This window comes from Macrobrachium nipponense, chromosome 7 (genome assembly GCF_015104395.2).
Source record: "Macrobrachium nipponense isolate FS-2020 chromosome 7, ASM1510439v2, whole genome shotgun sequence".
NCBI classification, from domain to species: Eukaryota; Metazoa; Arthropoda; class Malacostraca; order Decapoda; family Palaemonidae; genus Macrobrachium; species Macrobrachium nipponense.
In genome coordinates, this window is record NC_061109.1 from 76,428,996 (window position 1) to 76,451,335 (window position 22,340).

The following is a 22,340-nucleotide window of genomic DNA, read 5'->3' on the forward strand; positions in this document are numbered from 1 at the left end:
TTATGGTCATCAGCTGTCTGGTCCAGAGTTCGTTTAGCATTTTCTCTTGTTTTCTTGTCTGGAAAGTCAACGACCAGTGAACCTTTTTTCGTAGGCTTTACATTACTAATTTGAATATTCCATGGACTTTTGTTAATACACCTTTCTTCTCTTCCATTGTGGTAGCTTCATTCTCATCTTCATCAGCAATCAAAATCAAATTTCTCTCTTTCACCACGTCAGAATAACTTGGTTTCAAATCCTTTACAGGTAGCTCACCAGTAACCCCAAGCCTAAGAAATTGATTTTCCGTCTTCAGTTCAATTATTTGTTTTTCTAATGAAGCAAACATATCTCTTGCCATTAATTCTAACGTTTCCATTTTTCGGCCAAGCTCATTCAAGTAACTGACTCCGAAAAATTGGGTTCACATCTTCTACAGTAGAATTTAAGACCCTTACATCCAATATAAATTGACTTCTCTACCTTTCTGTAGTCTTCCATAGATATTCCCTCACATTTCCGTTGAAATATACATATATTGTTACATATATACGTATGTGTATATATATAATCTATACATACTTATATATATAAATAATATGTGTAAGCATGTATTTTAATGTATTTATTTACACATGCATTTATAAGACATACACACACGTGCGTGCGCACATTATATATATATATATATATATATATATATATATATATATATATATATATATATATATATATATATATATATATATATATATTATATGTGTGTGTCTGTGTGTGTGCGCGCGCCGTATAAACTTAAAAGTATATATTTATGCCTTCATGTATATGCATACATACACACATTCAAACAAAGAACGGAACGAATACAAAAATATACATAAGTACATTCCCTTATCATGAAAATAAACAACGATAAAGCACAGTGCCGTTATCTCAATCTCAACGTCGCGATGACAACGGATACATCGGTCATCTCATTCAAAACTCAAACAAGATAAGAATGAAAGAGTTGAGATAAGAATGAAGGACTTGTCGAAGGCGTCATTTCCAAGCAGATCCCTTCTTTACCCAGTCGCTTTCTCACGTAAATATCGCTTTGTGAAATTTCGAACGCACTCGAGAACTCAAACGCGTCTTGAACTGCATATTCTCTTAAAAGGGAAATCTATTGTTGTGTGGATTGATCTAAAAGGATATCATTCATGGTAAGATTTTTCCGTGTTTGTGAATCATGTACGGTAAGCATGGCCAGTAGTGGTTGGGGTGGAAGTATTTGTAAACTTAAAATTCAGTTTAGTGACTTTTTTTCGGTTTGATAGGATGTCTTAATAGCACTTTTATACGGTTCTAGGCTGAATGAGTCCCAGGTGCAAAAAAGAAATGTTAAATACATAAAATATGTTAATATATATATGTATATATATATATATATATATATATATATATTATATATATATATTATATATATATATATATATATATATATATATTATATATATTGTATGGTTATATAAATAAATAAATATACATATGTGTATACATGTACGTACATACACAGATATAGTTCTACTAGTTCCACGCCTATAAAACTCAATCTTTAACAATGAGGTACAGTCTTGCCCTTTTTACTCTTAAGGAAGATTGAACTTCAAGTCCATGGCTCCTATACGATTGCTCCACGTGAATATTGGGTTTCACATTCTGGGGGAAAAAATAATAACTACATAGTGAAATGTATTAATGTGCAAGAGATAAAAGAAAGGCTTTTGAACACCGTGTTTACGGTGAAATACGGAGCGAGAGAACACGTACTTTTCCTATGAAGAGTTTTAAAACTGCAGTTGGTTTGTTTGTTTGTATGGTTTTTACGTTGCATGGAACCCGTGGTTACTCGGCAACGGGACCAACGGCTTTACGTGACTTCCGAACCACGTCGAGAGTGAAGTTCTAATACACATCTCTCACTCCTAAAATGGAATGTCAGAGAATCGAACTCGCGACCACCGAGGTGGCACGCCAACACCATACACCACGCTACAATACTGCAGTTGGGCGGGGCTGACTCACCCCCGACCCCAGATTTAAAATGCTTCACAGGAAAGCCCTTTTGCTTTGCAATATTCTAACGTAAACACTGAGGAGATCATTAATATATTTCACTGTAAATATGTGAATTTTTATTACATGAGTTTATCGCGATACTGAATTTCTTAGCAACAATGATAGCAATGATGCAATCTAGTCTTCGTTTCTTTTTTTTTTTCGACCTGATCTCAACTCAATATGCCTCCTTTCCAGTCTTCCAGCAGCAGGCCACTGATGGAATGTACGATCTGCCGGGAGGAATACGACCGCCTGAACCACAAGTCATTCGTTCTCAAGTGCTCGCACTCCTTCTGCTTCAGCTGCCTGAAGAGAATGGTGGAAAATAACGAAAAACGGTGCCCCCTCTGCCGAGGGCAATTCCAAGTCAGCTCCTACGAGGACCTGACCATTCACAGGAGCCTGCTTGCCTTTGTAAACTACCTGAATCACGAACGGATGCACCGACCAGCACGCAAAGCTTTCGGGGAAGGATCGCCGTGCATACGGGAGATGTACGAAGCAAATTTTCAGGTGTTCCGCATCAACAAAAAGAGAATTGCAGAGTTGCAGAAACTCAATAAAACCGTCACGGAAGACATCGTGGTGAAGCTGAAACACGTTGTCTCTGAAAACAACAAAATGATACAGAGGTTACAGAGATACAATACGGAAATCGGTAATGTCACGAAATCGGTTTCAGAAAAGCAAGCGGCCATCAGGGCAGCAAAGAATACATTGAGAAACGCGGAGAGCCCCACCGAATATGATCGGATTATGGACGTCGTCAATGACATGATCAAATCGCAGAAACACTGTCAGGGAGATGACCTCGAACATGAACAAAACGTTACTGGAGAGAACTACAATGGTCAGTTATTTTTTGTTTATTCTCTCTCTCTCTCTCTCTCTCTCTCTCTCTCTCTCTCTCTCTCTCTCTCTCTCTGACTCACTTTCAAGAATTCGAAATGACATCGATTTTCGAAATTCTGACGCTAGCAAAAACACATCACTTTGTATTTCTGAAACGCCAGCGCAAATTGTTAGAAGCCTTCGGCTGGCGTCATTCCCTGTATTTTCACTTTGTTTCACTTTGTTTGGTTTTATGTACAGCCCTCCACAGGGATGATTCTCTCTCTGAAGGGCCTTTGTACATTTTCAAATAAGTTGCTGCTTATATTCCTAATATATTTAAAATAATTGTTTTCTTTTAGTGTGCATTTCTCTCCCGCAGAATAGGAGAGTCTTTAGTTCTTTTTTAAATTTGCTTTCTTCTTCTATGATCTTCATTTCAAGCGGTAATCTGTTGTATAGTTTGGTGCGTATGTTCAAATGCTCTCTCACCTGACTTACAAGGAACTTTTCAGGAACACAATGCTACAAGAATCAACATAGAACTAATCCAGGAACTCTTACAAGGCATAAATTTAGAAGAAATTGAAGAAGGGGCACAAAATTATCTTTTTCCCGAACTTGGTGCAGTGGCGGCCGGTGTCAGCGCCCATAATTATGTATCGGTAAGTTCAGGTTTGTTTTACTTTTCGTATAGAGAGCAATTGAATTGTGTGTATATATGCATGTGTTAAAGAGATCCTCACATGAAAATAAAAGGAGATACCATGACTTCCACTTCGCAATAAAAATAAAAAACCTTGGTATCCCATTCTCTTATTTTCATGTAAGGGTCTCCTAAATTCTTCAGCCACTTGGCCATTGTGGAGGTCCACGACACGTACTCGTACACAGGTCAAATCCTCATTTACGATCAATATTTAGGTACAGAAGTATATTCATGTTTTCCTTTCATGTATCACCTATAACTAGAGATACTAAAGCAGACAAATTTTAAGCTGGCAAAGGTCATGATGAGATCAAATGTTAGATGAAATGCCTTACCTTGTTATTTAATCGTGGGTAGATTGAGAGGGGTTTACACACTCCAGGGTCTGTGAAGGTCTTGCCTGTTTCTATGTGGACAAGAACACTCCGATTTACCTGTTTCTATGTGGCCAAGAACAGTCTGGATTACCTGTTTCTATGTGGACAAGAACAGTCTGAGCTTTCTTCCTTGAAACCTGTCTGTTGGCTGAAGATCTCAGTCGCAATACTTGGCATAATATAACATAAGAAAAGTATACTAGCGTTTCTAAACATGATACGCAACAGGTAGACGACCTCAAGAAGACCAGGCAGCAAGTGTACGCCGTGAAAGTCATCGACGGACGAAGGAGATTTGCTAAAATCGTTAAATCAGGTCAGAATCCCAAGACCCTCTACGTCCACAGACTGAAGGATGAACTTCACATCCCTCCCACCGCGCAGCTTATTGAGGTAAGTTACTGAAGGACCATGCCCCGAGGTTTTTTTTTTTTTTTTCATCTGACGACTCGTTCAGGCAATGGAATTTGTCAGAAGTACTCACTTAAGTATTCACAGCATCAAGGAGTTTTTTTTTTTTTTTTGTTTTTTTTTTTTTTTTTTTTTTGTCATCTGACAAAGCATTCAGTCAAGGGAATTTGTCAGAACTACCCACTAAAGTATTCACAGCATCAGGGACAAGCATGGTAAAAGCAATTACTCATCTAATAAAGGAGTTATGTGAAATTTAAAACGTATAAATGAATCAAATGACGGAATTAATCGAGTTTTATTATTTCTTTTGGTAAAAACACTTCATTCTATCCATCACCAGAATCTGATGTTACATTTATCATTCCTACCTTTCTTCAAAGTACTTCAACAAATTATCTGCTCTTACTCTGCCAACATCCACACTAACATTTATTGCTAAATCTCTCTACTCTCTTAATCACTGGCTAACTCTTTCCCTAGCCCCTGCAGTCTCTTGCCACTATCACCAACCAAGCATGTATCATCTGCAAACACCCATCATTTTGCTCTCTTTTCAAGAAATCTTTTCTGTTTTACAACTCAGCGCCTTCATTTCCTGTCCTCTTTCTGACACTTCACATCACTCGAGCGATAGAAATTTTAAATTTTCATTGAAGCAATACACGTTCTTCTTAGAACTAATTGCATACCAAGGAACAACCTCTCGTGTGCACTGAACTATATAGACTTTTGCTTTCTTCATTAAAATTATGACCCTTTTGTTATCTTAGTCTCTCGGTCAAGACGCACCAAGCACCTTCCCAGGTATCATTGAGGCTGATTATGCTTTACAATTCTTATTAACCTTCATCAACCGACCCAATCATAAAGGAGCATTTATTCCCATCTCCTATTTGCTTGAAACCTTCCTTTCATCCAGGATTAACAGAGTACAGGGTTAGACCATCTCATCGTTACTGAGCATATTTGTGACGTCATTAGTAGGTGGCCATAAAAGAAAACCAAGAAAACAAATAAATTAAGGGTCACTATGGGAATTGTTTGCCCACACCCATTGTCTATCTCTTTCACGACCTTGTGTGAGAGAGGTCCCCATTAATCTCCACGTACTGGATGATAGTTTCCTTGTTCTTCACTCTGGTGGGGTCAAATACTGACTGATGACTTTTTTTTTACCGGAACCTTATGTTGTAAATTTATTTGTACATATCCATTTTCTAACCTTTAACGAAGTCACTGCTAAGAGCTACAAAATAACTATACCCCATTTTCTTTAGTATAAGCAACAAAAAACAAAAAAAAAATAAAAAAAGCTCTGCAGAAATTATATTATTTTTTTTGAATAATCTGATTAATTTTACTTAGCATTTAAAATATTTGATAAGATAGATTTAATAAATAGATTTAACTGTCCCTTCAAATTAGTTAAGAAATTATTTAATTGATTTAGGGAGTGATAAGAACCATTGACCTGACATAGGCTTTTTCTGGGGGTAGCAAGAGGTCGAGCGCCGGTTTTTGGGGCCTTGTTCAAACAGACAGCAACGGAAGACGGGCAACAACTTGTTACGTCAACTTCGTCTGGAGTTTAATTTACGTAGTGTAGGGTTTTAGAAACTAATAACCCTTAAGATAATTGGTTTGTATGATCTCCTTTCCTGTTTGTATCTATCCTAACCCATATCCTATCCGAATACTTATCTGCAACCAAAACTTAAAACGGCCATTCACACTGATCTGTCGGCGGAAAATTCGGTAAGTAAAATAACATTTCTTGTCAAAGTACCAATTTATTTCCACGAATGTAATTAGAGGTCGCTGGGTTTGCTGATTAGATATATAGGATTTGTTTTTTAGTTTAGGAGTGAATTAAGAGGTGTGCGTCCAAACTGGGTTAACTTAAAGGTAGGTCAACATTCCAATTTTCCACAAAGGCTAGACCTCCATTACCGGACGGCTGATTTGATCCAACGGTCATTTGTTAGCAAGCGGTTTCGTCTTTTAACGTTTAACTTACTTATTTACCTTAACTTACTTATTTAAGACGTAATACACTGTTTTTCTTTACCTTAACTAAATTTTGAGCCCTTTTACGTACTTAGGCTATTGTAATATTGGAGTTTGTGAGAATTAATTAGGCATAGACTCAGATTAAACAATTTTACAGGGGCTTATATAATTACATAGGTGTAGTAGAAAATTTAGTCAAAATTAGGTCTGTCTGTTTACTTAGCATTACTATTTGGGATTAGTTAACCTTAATTTTACTTTACTTTAACCGGGTCTGAAACTTAATTGAATTCTGGGACCAAACTGAACTGCCCTGGGAATTTTGTTTTATGGCCTTGGTTTAATTTATTCATAGTCCTTATTAGATTAATTGCATTTACCTAAATTACTCTTACCTGAATTTAACTAGCCTACTTAAACTTACAAAGCAATTATTAATCCTTTGGATTTTCTGGCACAAGTCTGAAAACACGTTAGGCGCACGGAAGAATTGAGTGCTTAACAGCCCGTGTTATACCATTTACTATATTACTAGAGAACACTCTGTGGAAGGAATTACCCTCGTAATTTTGTAGAGTATATTCCTTCAATCTTCCCACTGAGTGAAACAAATTTCCCACAAAGGAAGATTGGCATCCCCCGTGGGATGTTTTAAGGCCTGTGTTGTTGTCCAGGGATTTTTTTTTTACTTTGTTACCTTTTAAACTCATAAAATGTCTGCGACACAATTAGGCATATTCCCTCCAACTTTATGAGGAAACCTGCAAGGGATCTATGCGTAAGCGCTGCTGACCTCAAGACTTAATTCAAAGGGCAAGTGAGGTTGAGTCCTCGACCTTGGAGGCATATTGTCTTAGGCTAGAGTCTCAAATAAAGAAGTATGAAGAACTCAACTTTAAGTACTTAGTTCAACTTGGAGAAGAAGGGCTCTCTGAGCAAGACCTTGATGGAACACAGCTCACTGCAAAGCGGCGTCATGCCAACCAAATCATCATACAAAGCACCGAAGTTTTGGAGAAACTAAAAATCATTTGCCTGGAAGCCAAACCCCAGAGTATTGCAACAGAGTTTAGGCCATTGCATAAGGTTAAGTTGCCGTCTTTATCACTACCCCTTTTTGGATATTTTTAAGTCTAATGTTCACTCTCGTCCAGACTTGAGAGCTGTTGACAAATTTAATTACCTGAAGGGATGTTTGAAGTTGAAGCTCTAGCTCTGATTAAAATATCCTTTGTCATGATTCAACTATTTAGACGCCATTGACATGTTGAAGAAAACTTTTGCTGATCCAGAGAAAATAACCTCATCTCTAATTTGTCAAGTAGCATGCCTGCCTAAGCCTTCTGCAGATCTGGATTCACTACATGGCTTCCGGGCTAAACTTGAACAATATGTTAGAGGCATAGAAAGAAAAACCTAATTCGGATCACTGTACCTGGATACTTGGTCCTTTAGTTTTCCAAAAACTACCTGGCAAGGTGAAAGAACAAATCCAAAACAAGTGTGGACGGGACTACCCCTCACTCCTAGATACTAGAGAGGGGCAAGTTAAGATAATCCTGACCTTGTCTTCTTTGGATTTTGAACCCAGGGATAAGAATAAGGATTACTCACATAGAAAACCCAAGCCTAACCAAAGTTCTAATAGACCAGGTAATCAGACCAAAACTCAGGTTAGTTCTTACACCCCTAAGAAACATGATGTTACGAATCTGAGTATTTCTGTCAATCCAGTCAGCCTAATAAGACCGCTAGAACTCAAAGTTGTGTATTCTGTGATAGACCAGAACATAAAGCCTACCAGTGTGACATTTACAAGACCACGCAAGAGCGCATTTCAAGACTTACCGCACAAAATCGTTGCGTGAAATGCACTTCACCTAACCATAAGACAACCGATTGTCTTGTGAAGTTCCACAAATGTCTGTCATGTAAAACTGGACTACACCATTCAGCATTGTGCCCTGACTCCTCAACTGAGGTCTCTGCTGTGAACTATTGTGGAGACAATGACAGTGACAAAGACTTAAAGTCACAAACAAGTGGAATTCTCCCTACCGCCTTAATGAAAGTGGTGTGTCCACCCTCAGGCAATACCAGGGAACTTAGATCACTGTTCGATTCTGGGGCGCAACGCACCTTCATCACACAAGAGGCAGTGGAAGAGTGTAAACTTGTACGAGACAATCCTGTCCAACTGAGCATCAGTGGGTTCTGGGATACCAAAGAACCTAGAGAATATAGTACGGTCACTGTACCTGTCAGGGTAAACGACGACAGCCTTTGCTAACTTTAAAGGCTATTGTCATACCTAAACTACCTCAGAGCGCTAGGCCTCGTGGACTCTGTAAGATAGTGTCTGAACTGAAGAGCCAGAATGTTACCCTAGCTGATCCTAACTTGTCAAGTAGTCAGATTGACCAGGTGAAACTGCTTGTTGGCATAGATCACTACTTTGACTTTATCCATTCTCCACAAGCAAACGGAGTGAACCTGATTGAGTCCTCCTTAGGATATCTGGTCGCTGGTAAACTGCCTAGTAATGACACCCCTATCAGTGCTCATTCTGTAACTGTAATGAGACTAGCAGTTGATGACCTTCCAAAGCTGCTCTAGAGATACCACTTGAGATGTCTGATAGCAAATTTGCTGAAGACCCCATCCAACAGCTTTGGACCCTAGAATCAGTCGGAATCGTTGATCAAGATATGTCACCTGAGGATAAATTTGTACTGGAAGAATTCAAGAATTCCATCAATATGGTTGAAGGACGATACGAGGTATCTCTCCCCTGGAAAGTCGATAAGAAACAACTCCCTACCAACTTAGCACTCTCGAGGAAAAGACTGAACAGTACTATTCACAAGCTGAAACAAACTAATAAGTATCTGGAAATTTACGACCAGATCATCAAAGAACAACTGTCTCTCGGCTTCATTGAAACAGTGCCAGAAGAAGACCAAAACCGGACAAATGTCCATTATTTACCCCATTTACCTGTGATTAAGGATTCAACCTACAACGCCCATTCGTATTGTATTTGATGCAAGTGCCCGGATGGACAAGCAGGCCCCTAGCCTGAATGATTGCTTATACTCTGGCCCATCCTTGACTAGTCATTTAACCGACTTGTTGTTGAAATTCCGTCTCGACCCATTTGCGGTATCGGCAGACATCAGCAAAGCCTTCTTACGGGTAGGTCTCCAACCTAGGGATCGTGATTATACACGTTTCATTTGGCTAAAAGATCTTAACAATGAAAAGGACCTTCAAGCCTATAGGTTTAGATCAGTTCTCTTTGGAGCCACCTGCTCACCTTTTTACTCCAGTCAACCTTGCAACATCACTTTGAAACCTACCCCACTTCACCTGAAGTTAGTTTTCCTCATGACCAAATTTTATGTGGACAACTTGATTGGTGCCTTACCAACAACAGTCAGCCTCTACAGCCTTTACAAGGTTGCAAAGGAAGTTCTGTCAGATGCCGGAATGCCTTTAAGAGAATGGATCAGTAATGATCCAACCTTCAACGAAATGGTAAAACAAGAAGGTGATGGAACAACAGAAGGCTCAGATCTTGTCAAAGTTCTAGGACTTCATTGGAACTACAAGACTGACCACTTAAGCATAAAACCCCCTACCTTTGAGGAAGCTCCGCTTACCAAACGGCTACTTTTGAGCAACCTTTCAAAAGTATTTGACCCTCTAGGATTGTTTGCTCCCATAATTGTACGAGCCAAAGTTCTTATGCAAAAGATCTGGAAACTATCTAAAAGGTGGGATGATGTTTTGCCACCAGAACTTCAAGAAGAGTGGTCAAAGATCAAGAAAGACCTCGAGAACATATCATACCAGGAATTCCCACGCTTCACAGCCAACAGAGGGACCAACTACTCTCTTCACATATTCTGTGATGCTAGTGAAAAGGCCTATGGGGCTGCAGCCTATTTGATGGACCAACACGCAGGTGCAAACCTAGTTTTCTCTAAAGCAAGAGTCGCCCCTCTCAAAAAGAAAAGCATACCACAACTTGAGCTGACTGCCAACTATAGTGCAGTCAAAATAGCTGACTACCTCAGAACCGTTTTCACTACCGATGGTGTCAAGATTACTGACACTGTCATATGGTCTGACAGTAAAGTTGCCCTACACTGGATTCAGAACAACAAATCTAAAAACATCTATGTCCACAACAGGGTGAATGAGATAAGTCAGGTCACTGAAGTGAGGTACCTCTATGTACATGGTAAAGAAAACCCAGCAGACCTTGTCTCTAGAGGAATTTCCATGCGGCAGTTTAAGAAAAGTCAAATTTGGTTCCATGGCCCAAGTTGGCTCCCGAACCCAGAGATGTGGCCAGAGCAGGCAGATGTATCTACATGCTACCCACCTGAAACACCTGAAGAAGTTTTAACTACAGTTGTCAGTGAAGACGCTACTTGTCCCATAGAGATCCGTAGGTTCGCTTCCCTTCCTAAACTTATAAATGTCACTAAGCTAGTAATTAAGTTCACTAGGCTCCTTAAACGTACCATTGGGAATCATAAAACTAAGAACTCGGGACCCATAAACTCTGAAAATGTCGAAGTACAGAACTCAGAAGCATTACGAATTCTTATTGGCTTCACACAGAGTCAGTATTTCCCAGAGGAGTTGTCATACCTTAACAAGAATTCCCACAAAATTCCAGCCAGAATTAAATGCCTAGGCTTGTTCCTGGATGAGAATGGACTTTTGCGATGCACTGGGAGACTACAAAATGCAGACCACCTTCCATATAGCAGTAAATTTCCTCTGCTTTTACCTCCAAATTCTCCTTTGACTGGACTTATAATCATTCAGGCACATGAAAATGTTCTTCATGCAGGCGTTCAAGACACAATTTGCAAGGTGAGAGAAGAATACTGGATACCAAGACTGAGTCAGTGTGTCAAGAAGATGAAAACAAAGTGTCACCTATGTAACCGTCTGGAAGGACCTGCCTTGCGCAGGTCTCCTCCGCCACCTCTACCAGCTTGCAGAGTGAACAGTCTCCGGCCGTTTGAGGTGACTGGAGTAGATTTGACTGGAAAAATTCTTATATGCAATCTAGCCACTAAAGAAATGGACAAGGTTTACATAGTCGTGTTCACTTGTACCTCAACACGACTTGTCACCTGAAGTGGTAAAGCTTAACCCGCACAGCTTTTCTCAATTCCTTCAGGCGATTCACTGCACGAAGATCTTGCCCTCGTCGAATGATTTCTGACAATGCCACTAACTTCAAAACTGGCTCTTCCTTGATTCAGTCTTTGTATGATGACACTGACGTACAGTCCACACTGACTAGGGAAAATTGTAAATGGACATTCATCACACCTAGGGCACCCCATCAAGGAGGCTTCTATGAGAGGATGGTTGGCGGTGACAAATCAGCACTAAAGAAAGCTATATTCAAGAAGAGGATTAATTCTGATGAACTGAATACCATTGTTACTGAGATTGAGCGTCGTTTTAACAATAGACCTCTTACATATGTGGATGCTACATCTCCAGATACCTTCGATGCCCTTACCCCTTCTCACCTGTTGTATGGCTACCTGTTAAACTCGTTGCCCACTACCATAGATCGGGACTACCTGAATGACCCAGATTTTGAGCTTTACCACAAACAATGTAATGAGAGATTCAAGTTTGTATCTCAGGTAATACATGCATTCCAAGAACAGTGGGAAAAGGAATACTTGCAGTCCCTAAGAGATAGACACTATTTCAACGGGGATACAACCTAACCGTTCCAAACTAAGATTAAAGTAGGAGATGTGATGTTAGTACATAATGACACCCCTCGTTGCATGTGGAAATTGGCAAGGGTTATTCAGCTGATGCCCAGCTCTGATGGACTGGTCAGAGTTGTGAAGCTACAGACCAGCAATGGAGAGACAACTCTGTCAGTTGACAAACTTTACCCGCTGGATGTCTCTAAGCCAGAGGATGTGTATACTGTAGATGCTGCGGAGCAAAATTTAGGAGACAGTCAAAATTCTGAAGGCTATCAAGCAGAAGAAGAGAGACCGAAGAGAAGAGCCGCCACCAACTCGAGGCGATTCTTACAGCAGTTGATTAATGATGAAGCTGTTTAACCCGACACAAAACTGTGTGTTTTGTGTTAACTCCCCCCGAGAGGATGTTGTAAATTTATTTGTACATATCCATTTTCTAACCTTTAACGAAGTCACTCCTAAGAGCTACAAAATAACTACAGTGGTCCCCCCTTTTTCGCGGGGGATGCGTACCAGACCCCCCCGCGAAAAGTTAGAATCCGTGAATGTTTGGAACCCCTATAAAAATGCTAAAAACAGCCTATTTTGCTAGTTAAAACTTAAGAAAAACCAATAAAAATTTTCATACTTGGTTTTTTTAATAGTTTTATCACAAAAACTGCATTTTATGATGAAATTGATAACAAAAACCAGGAATTTGTGGATATTTCTCATAGAAAAATACAGCGAATGTGCGAATTTTCCGCAAATAATGCAGGGAAACGTTCCTGAGAGAAATCCGCGAATGTGTGAGTCCGCGAATCCGGAGAACGCGAATACAGGGGGTCCACTGTATACCCCATTTTCTTTAGTATAAGCTCTGCAGAAATTATAATATTATATTTTGAATAATCTGATTAATTTTACTTAGCATTTAAAATATTTGAAAGATAGATTTAATAAATAGATTTAACTGTCCCTTCAAATTAGTTAAGAAATTATTTAATTGATTTAGGGAGTGATAAGAACCATTAACCTGGCATAGGCTTTTTCTGGGGGTAGCAAGAGGTCGAGCGCAGGTTTTTGGGGCCTTGTTCAAACAGACAGCAACAGAAGACGGGCAACAACTTGTTTCGTCAACTTCGTCTGGAGTTTAATTTACGTAGTGTAGGGTTTTAGAAATTAATAACCTTAAGATAATTGGTTTGTATGATCTTTCCTGTTTGTATCTATCCTAACCCATATCCTATCCGAATCCTTATCTGCAACCAAACTTAAACGAACTGGATATAGGTACGGCAGCCGTATCCCTGATTGCGATGGATATTGGTACGGCAGTGTATTGCGCATGCGCGAACCCTTGTTTACCGACTGAGGCATATCAGTGACAGCAAGAAAATGAAGGCAAAACATGTTTTCAGGTTTTTCAACAAGCTGAAAAGACAATAGACGTCTATGAGGAGGCAAAGTTCCAGAAATGGTATATCCGCAGGTTACGAACGATCGAATCGTCCCTGAAAAGAGCTCCGAAGAGAAGATTCAAAGATTTGAAGCTTAGCTAGTAAGGTAGTGCAGCAGTCAGTAGTGCGTCCAATATGGGAAACATGCTGTTAAAATGGATCTGATTTGGATGATTGCTTAAGATTGATTAGGCCGTTTACCAGAGGATTGACTTTAGTAGTTTTCCCTACTACCATGAATACAGCAGAGCACGGTTTCTGTGTACTTCAAGACCTCTGAATCTCCTCTTCGGGCCCGATTCGATCGTTCATGACCTACGGATATACAATTTCTGGAAGTTTGACTCTTCGTAGACATCTATTGCTTTTTCTCAGCTTGTTGAAACCTGAAAACATCTGTTTTTCGGCTAAAACCGATGTCTATTACACGGTCAGAGAGATTAAAAGAAGATATGAAGTACACAGATAGATTAGTTTAGTTTTATTTTTCATGTATATAGTCAAAATGTAAGTATATTAAAGTATTATTGTGATTTTTCATATTTTCCTTTACTGTCAAAATGTTTTGGTACTTTGGTGATAACAGTATGTTGCTTCACTTTGACATTTCGAATTGAACATGTTCAGCGAAACAATTCAGTTCGACTATTATTACAAATGTCACTTACCTTCTAGTGCTGTACCTATAGCTCTTAGCAACACTGCACGGTAACTGTTGCATGATTAGCTAACTACCATATCTGCAGAAAGTCAATAACACAATACGGCACCACTCACAGAATCTGACGTACCCCTACTATACACAATGTTATTTGTACGGCAGGAAGTCTGAAATTGACGCATGCGCAATTCACTGCCCGTACCAATATCTATCGCAGTCAGGGATACGGCTGCCGTACCTATCCTGTGCCAAACTTAAAACGGCCATTCACACTGATCTGTCGGCTGAAAATTCGGTAAGTAAAGTAACATTTCTTGTCAACGTACCAATTTATTTCCACGAATGTAATTAGAGGTCGCTGGGTTTGCTGATTAGATATATAGGATTTGATTTTTAGTTTAGGAGTGAATTAAAAGGTGTGCGTCCAAACTGGGTTAACTTAAAGGTAGGTCAACATTCCAATTTTCCACAAAGGCTAGACCGCCATTATCGGACGGCTGATTTGAGCCAATGGTCATTCGTTAGCAAGCGGTTTCGTCTTTTAACGTTTAACTTACTTATTTAACTTAACTTACTTATTAAGACGTAATACACTGTTTTTCTTTACCTTAACTAAATTTTGAGCCCTTTTACGTACTTAGGCTATTGTAATATTGGAGTTTGTGAGAATTAATTAGGCATAGACTCAGATTAAACAATTTCACAGGGGCTTATATAATTACTATAATTACATGGGCGTAGTAGAAAATTTAGTCAAAATTAGGTCCGTGTTAGAATTATCTAACTCAATCAATTTTAAGGAAAGTCTTTATACTTCAACTTACCTGCACCATTATCCAGAACAATGTCTTCTTGGCTTCGAATTTTGATTCCTTAATTAATTCACTTTTTATCGGCAGAAAAAAGAACAACCGTTCTTCTGTCCGACAGGTACCACAAGACTACTCTCCTTGTCGGATCAAAAACAGTCAACAACTCCGTTTTCTTTCGCTTGTCCGAAACTCTCGAACAACGTTGAAATATAAAGACGGGAAAGCAAAACTGTTTCCTTATAAGGAATACATTTAACATTAAATTAATTAATTCAATTAGAATACAAAAAGGGGAAAGTTAAGAATTTACATTTAATATTAACAAACGGCAATCATTCAGTTTACTTTCCGTCCATAAACGAACACCAGAAATGGAGACAAAAAGTAAGAAACAAACGAATTAGTCAATTCGACTATTCTCCCACGAATGAAATTACCATTCTCCAATCAACTATTTCTATAGTCCGTCTGTTTACTTAGCATTACTATTTGGGATTGGTTTACCTTAGTTTTACTTTAACCGGGTAGAAACTTAATTGAATTCTGGGACCAAACTGAACTGCCCTGGGAATTTTATGGCCTTGGTTTAATTTATTCATAGTCCTTATTAGATTAATTGCATTTACCTAAATTACTCTTACCTGAATTTAACTAGCCTACTTAAACTTACAAAGCAATTATTAGTCCTTTGGATTTTCTGGCACAAGTCTGAAAACACGTTAGGCGCACGGAAGAATTGTGTGCTTAACAGCCCGTATTATACAATTTACTATATTACTAGAGAACACTCAGTGGAAGGAATTACCCTCGTAATTTTGTAGAGTATATTCCTTCAATCTTCCCACTGAGTGAAACAAATTTCCCACACCTTAGTCAGATCGGCGTCATGCGCGAGATTGTCCTATTTTGGTCAGAAGTGGTCCACCCCTATGCTCTATCAATCCTGCTTTCATCCAGACATACTACATAATTATCCTGTCCAGCCACTCACGTTTAATGCACTTACTAGATCTCTCTCTCTCTCTCTCTCTCTCTCTCTCTCTCTCTCTCTCTCTCTCTCTCACACACACACACACGCATATATATATATATATATATATATATATATATATATATATTATATATATATATTATATATATACTATATATATATATAATTTAATATGTGTTTATTTTCCTTTGTAGTATTTCTAAATTTGCATTACGTGAAACTCCGTTACTTTGTACTGAAAGGAACGTCATGAGTTTGAATTAATGTAAATTTAGGAATACTAAACTGACCAGCGAGAGAGAGAGAAGAGAGGCAGAATGAACGAGAGAGAGAGAGAGAGAGAGAGAGAGAGTTCTTTTGTGGTATCTCTAAGTTTTTGCATTACTTCCAACTTATGTCGTTCTTTTCAGTACGAAGAGATAAAGAAGTTGACATACGACTGCGATCGCCTGACGTTTATGGACCTGAGAGCCAGAGGGAGACCTCCCGTGAGAATCGTCATCAAATACTACAGCGAAACGAACTTCATCAATCACGTTAAAAACCACGTCTTCCTGTGTACGGGGGAAAGGGGTCCTACGTACGCAAACTCCAAAATCCTCGAGGTGATGCAAAAGGGAAATCCAACGAGTTCCTCGTCTTAGGAGACTTCGAGCGGAACAACGGAACTGCCGGCAGGGCGCTCGTGTCGAGGAGAGAGGGACATGAGTGGTGGAAGAATGGCGGCAGCTGGGGGATGTTGTCAACGTTTGTAAGTCAGCATGGATCCACCGAGGCGACGGCGTCGCAGTTTCGCATCCTCACTCAGAGGTGTTTGGCGTCGCAGATATTTGCCTGCGTCAGCGAGGGTCTCGATCAATTGAGACGTTACGTTCAGGAGTGTGACGATGTGAGGGAGATCAAAATAAGCGACTGTGGAAGGGTTATCCATTGCTGAAGTCAAGCATTTGCAGAGGACGAGCAAGCAAGAAGGGAAAGAAAGTGGAATGGTTACCCATTGCCTACGTCAAGCAAACAAGCAGGGAAAGAAAGAACGATAAGAAAACGATAGTGGAAAGAACTGCTTATAGTTTTGTTTCCGACGTTCAGTTTTGCTATAAAGAAAATGTGGTATAGTTCAGATATACAAATCATCACTCAGCTCTATGCTCATTTACATCTTTTCCACAATCCTTTTCTATGTATGTCTGGCGTGAATGAAGTAACCCACTGATCTCCTTACACCTGTGTAGGTTCCCTAAGCCAAATGAATGAATAACAGTCCTTATATAATTTTCTCCTTTTTTAATTGCTGTTAATCTTTACATGAATATTGAATATTAAAAAAGCAACGTATCCAGATATAAAAACATGATTCTTCAAGTATTTTAATAAATGTAAAATACAAAAAAACAAGCTTTCGTTTTTAATTCGGTTGGGTTTTTTTCTCTTTCATTTGAAAACGTGTTTAGTGCCTGATAAAATGAGAAATTCATAAATCTATATTTTATTGCCATTATTGCTTTTACTGCCAGAAATGAATGACCAATTCTGACACAGTTTACGACACCCTTTTCTGTTTTACGTGGACGTGATGGGCCTTTTACTACTAACTAGTTTGTAATCATATGCGTGAGCATGTGCCTGCAAGAAATCTCTCTCTCTCTCTCTCTCTCTCTCTCTCTCTCTCTCTCTCTCTCTCTCTCTCTCTCTCAGGAAAACACCACAATAGATTTTTCTACATTCATCCTATTGTTGCTGTTTGTTTTGGGGACAGAAAATCTTCACACTTGCTGTTTATAGATAAATATAGATATAAAGATAGATAGGTAGTTAGATAAATATATAGATGGGTACACTTTTCTTTTCCCCTGTATCTATGCATTTTGACTTGGTTTACAGGTCATGATGAAAGAAAAATGGAATTCTAACTTTTGACTGAGGATTCCTGAACTGAATTTAGAAAAGCATGTCTACTGGGTGGTTATCTATTATCTAGGTGCTAGTTTCAATTACATAATGCCAAATACTTGCACTCCTCTAACCCCATATAGATATAGATATAACTGAGAGCCTCTCGTGAAAAGAACTACTATGAGATGCAGGGTCTCTGTAACACGGTTTTTTGGACTTTGTTCCTTGTCAAAGCATCGGATGTAGCTGAAAGTTGACATACGTATATTTTACAACCACACAAAATTTTGTCAGCATTATCAATAACCTAAACCCGATAGTTTTAATTTTATAGAGTAAAAATTATCTAGCCGACGCCATGGCCAATGATTACGAGAAACACCTTTTGCCGAAATGTTGCCCCGCCCATCCACCAGACAGAAACTCCATCGGCTCTGAAACCCAAAGACTTTATGAATGGCGGAACGATACATAGATGTGCGTGGGGTTTCAATGCTTGCGTAGTAATACTACTGTAGCAGTAGTGCCGCAACAGTATAGCAGTAATATACATGAATTAAACGTTCAGGCCAACGGCTGGGATCCTTGAGGATCATTTAGCACTTCTTACAACTACTCGAGAAATTAGTTTTTATAGCCAGAAGTTAAATTTTCTAATCCAACAATGCCCATGGTAGCCTTCAGTGTCCTGAGTTATGACGAGGCCAAAGTGGGTGGAGCCTCATGAAGTAATTCTGACGATAATTATTGGTGAAGGTTTAAAGCCAATATACGGTACCGGCTATTATTTTTTCAGTAAATAGGTAGATAGCCAATAAATAAAAATTGCTTGACATTGGATATAGCAGTTATCAAATCAAGCTTGTCTCCTATGTTTTTGAAAATTACCAACTATTTCCTACATCTTGTCAATCTGATTGTGACCTATAAAGTAGAGTGTAATTTCTTAGGAAACCTATTTTGGGAGTTAGACTATTAATCGAAGTGTTTTTGTATTCATTAACATATTTTGTTGGTTTGTTCATTATGACAATTATCAGTGGAGAGGTTCCAGAGTTCATAAAAGTGTACTGCTTTGCTTGTATTTAAATTTGTATGTCATTGTTGTCAGGTTTAGCCTTCGTTACGCATAGCCAATCATCCATCGAGAAAGAGGGAAGAAATGTTGTCATAAGTTACGTAATGAGTGCGTTCGAAACCTTTTCTCTGAGTCACTTTTACATTATAAGTACCAAATATATTAAACCTACGTAATGCAGAATACAGTCAAAATTTATGTGTAGATATAATATGTATTCTGCATAAGCGTTATATTTATGAAATACATAGATAAAAAGTTATTGCGAAAAAACCGTGTTACAGAGGCCCTGAATCTCATAGTAGTCAGTTTCAGCTGGAAATTAATACTTTTATTGACCTTGGAAGGACAGCTTCTCTTACCTGTAAGTTGTCTCCATTAAACTGTTTGAATTCAGCATGCTGCTGACTATAATGTGGTACAAATATTTATAAAAATTGGGAAAAAAAGAGAAGAATTCCTTACCTTTAAATGATTTTGAAAGATGAAGAGGGAGCTAGCTCCAGTAGAGTCAGTAAAAGTGCTTAGCATTCTGGAATGATGATGCAATGATAAAAATTTTTAAAAAGTACAGTATAAATATTACGTATCTATAAAATGTAAAACAATTTATAAAATAAGAAAAATGAAGAATTCCTTGCCTTTCAGTGATTTTGAAATGCGGTTTTGTTTGTATGTATGGTGTTTTCACGTTGCATGGAACCAGTGGTTATTCAGCAACGGGACCAACGGCTTTACATGACTTCTGAACCACGTCGAGAGTGAACTTCTATCACCAGAAATACACATCTCTCACACCTCAATGGAGTGCCTGAGAATCGAACTCGCGGCCACCGAGGTGGCATGCCAACACCACACCAACCATACCACTGAGGCACTTTGAAATGCAGTATGTAGGTTAGGATGAGGGAGCTCTAGTAATAGAGGTCAGCAGGTAGACGTAATCAGCATTCTGGAACGATAATGTAATAATAAAAATTGGAATGAAGTAGTGTGTAAATATTGCAGTATTCTACAAAATGTATAACAATTCATAAAACATAAAAAGTGGAGAATTTCTTGCGTAATTCTAGTTTTTGGCTCGCTTAAAGGGACTAGCAGGGTACTGAATGTGGATGTATAGAACATGCCTTTAATGTGGAATCTGCAGGTGCTTGGGAGTCTGGAATGATAAAGATAAAAAAATAAATACAATAAGTATTTTATAACAAAGTTTTTAAAAATGTATACACCTAAAAATAAAAATAAAAAGTGATGAATCCCTTACCTGATAGACATTGAAAGGGTACAGGGGCTGATGAGTTCGGGTTTGCAGATGGGATCACCGTTTCAGTTGAAGCTGGTGAGGATAAATTGGGCTGGGAGGAGGTGATAACTTCTGGATCTGGAATGATAATGGTAACAACCATAATGTACAGTAATATAAATTATTACTATGTATATAGTTACAGTATGTACCGCACACTTTTTCTAAAATTTATAAAACATTTTAAACAAAATAAAAGTGAAGAATTCCTTACCTGCTGGACGTTGCAAACCCACAAAGGGTTCAGGGGTGTCTGGGTTATCATCACTCAGAGAAAATCTGGAATGATATTGAAAAAATTAGGTTATGCAACAGTAAATATATATTATAATATATTACAGGGCAAACAATTAAGTACAGTAAAACTAATTATAAAAATTTAAAAAAGTGAAGAATTCCTTACCTCATGGTTCTGGAGAGGATGCTGGAGATGGTACAGGTTCAGGAGAATCTGAATTGGCCAGCACATCTGCAAAGATAGATAAAATTATAAATATTATTGGGTTATGCAATACAGTACATATACCAATATAAATTACAAAAACAGTTTTATAAAATTTACAGTGTTACAATTTACAAAACATTTTATATACAGTAAAAAAAAGTAAAAAAGTCCTTACCTAGATTAGGAATGGCAGATGGTGTTGGAGACTTCTTGATGTATTGGCAAACTTTTAAGAGTCAATTTACCAACAAGAATTTGTGCAGCACTGCTGAAAGTTGTGGATATTTCAAATCTGTTCCCTGAGCCTTTAAAGACAAACATTTTGTTAGCCAAATATTGGATATTTGGCAAGAAACACTTTGCTTGTGGAAAATTCTCTGAAATTACTGCAGTATAAGAAAGGCAATTAATGAGTTACATCCACAGCATATACAAGTTCGTTGTGTAGTCAAAACGTGATCATCGCCAGTGTTTTTGTTTCCTGTGAATTCTACATACAAGCCTACTTTCCTTTCCTCGGGACGCGTTGTAATATGCAATCAATGCAGCTAGATTTAATCAAACTTGGTATTCTGTTGCTTTTCAAGAATTACCAAGCACACAATTCATAACATAATTTTTACAATACTAGATTACAATTTTAATGTCACTTTCCTATTAACTCACACCAAACTTTCTTATGCTATTTTGAAGTTGCTATAAGTTACTCTAAAATTATTAGTAACAAAGAAACCCTAGGCGCCACCTGTGCATGGTCTGCCTATGTCATTGCAATGATAATACTTATGTCACCCCTAGTTTTTCGTTTTCTTTAAAGTATTTCCATAGAAAACTTTTAGAATTGATTGACATTAGTAACTAACCTATAGTTTACTTCTGCACAAATAGGTAGACAAACTCCTCAATATCCATCACAGATTTCTCTACAATTCTATGAAAGGTTAGGTTAGGCTATAACTAAAGAAGGTTAAAGACCAAAAAGTGAAAGATAAACAAGAGAGAGCACATCATCAATAAGGACTGGTTAGTGCTTCAGTCAGAAGTAACCTTGAAGTGACAGGCACCATCTGCACATATGATTTCATCATCACTTCGTTTTCTGGTTTGACATGAAGTACTTAAGGGTTATTTTTTCTCATTTAATCCTCTTTATAGAATCATAAATTCCTTGCTTCAGATGCTTTACTTTAATTATTTTAAAGGAAATCCTAGCCCATATTTGTCCATGTTAATGAATTATTATTATGATCATAATTCTTCATCCCCACTATATTAGATAATACTACCATATATTTTAAACAGTCTTGGTGTCATGTTTTGTAATTGCTGGAGGTTTTCAAGTGGTCTCCTTTTATAATAATTCAGTCATTTAATGATACTGGAATAGAGTCAGCACTTACAAGTGATACATTCAGTTTCCATCTTGGACACCATATGGAATCCAATTGTGACCTAGTCTTTATTTAGAACAGAATACAGAATTTGGGCCCAAAGGGCAAGACCGGGACCTATGAGATCATTCAGCAC

At 38.2% G+C, this 22,340-nt stretch overlaps 1 protein-coding gene across 1 annotated transcript; it reads left to right on the plus strand.

Moving 5' to 3' along the window:
• The first annotated feature begins 1,028 nt into the window (after nt 1–1,028).
• LOC135217029 (uncharacterized) lies at nt 1,029–17,567 on the plus strand. Its single transcript, XM_064252623.1, has 5 exons — nt 1,029–1,187; nt 2,281–2,935; nt 3,432–3,581; nt 4,231–4,395; nt 16,502–17,567. The coding sequence occupies exons 2-5, from the start codon at nt 2,891–2,893 to the stop codon at nt 16,733–16,735; spliced, it is 594 nt and encodes a 197-aa protein (XP_064108693.1). The 5' UTR covers nt 1,029–1,187; nt 2,281–2,890; the 3' UTR covers nt 16,736–17,567.
• Nucleotides 17,568–22,340: the final 4,773 nt, after the last annotated feature.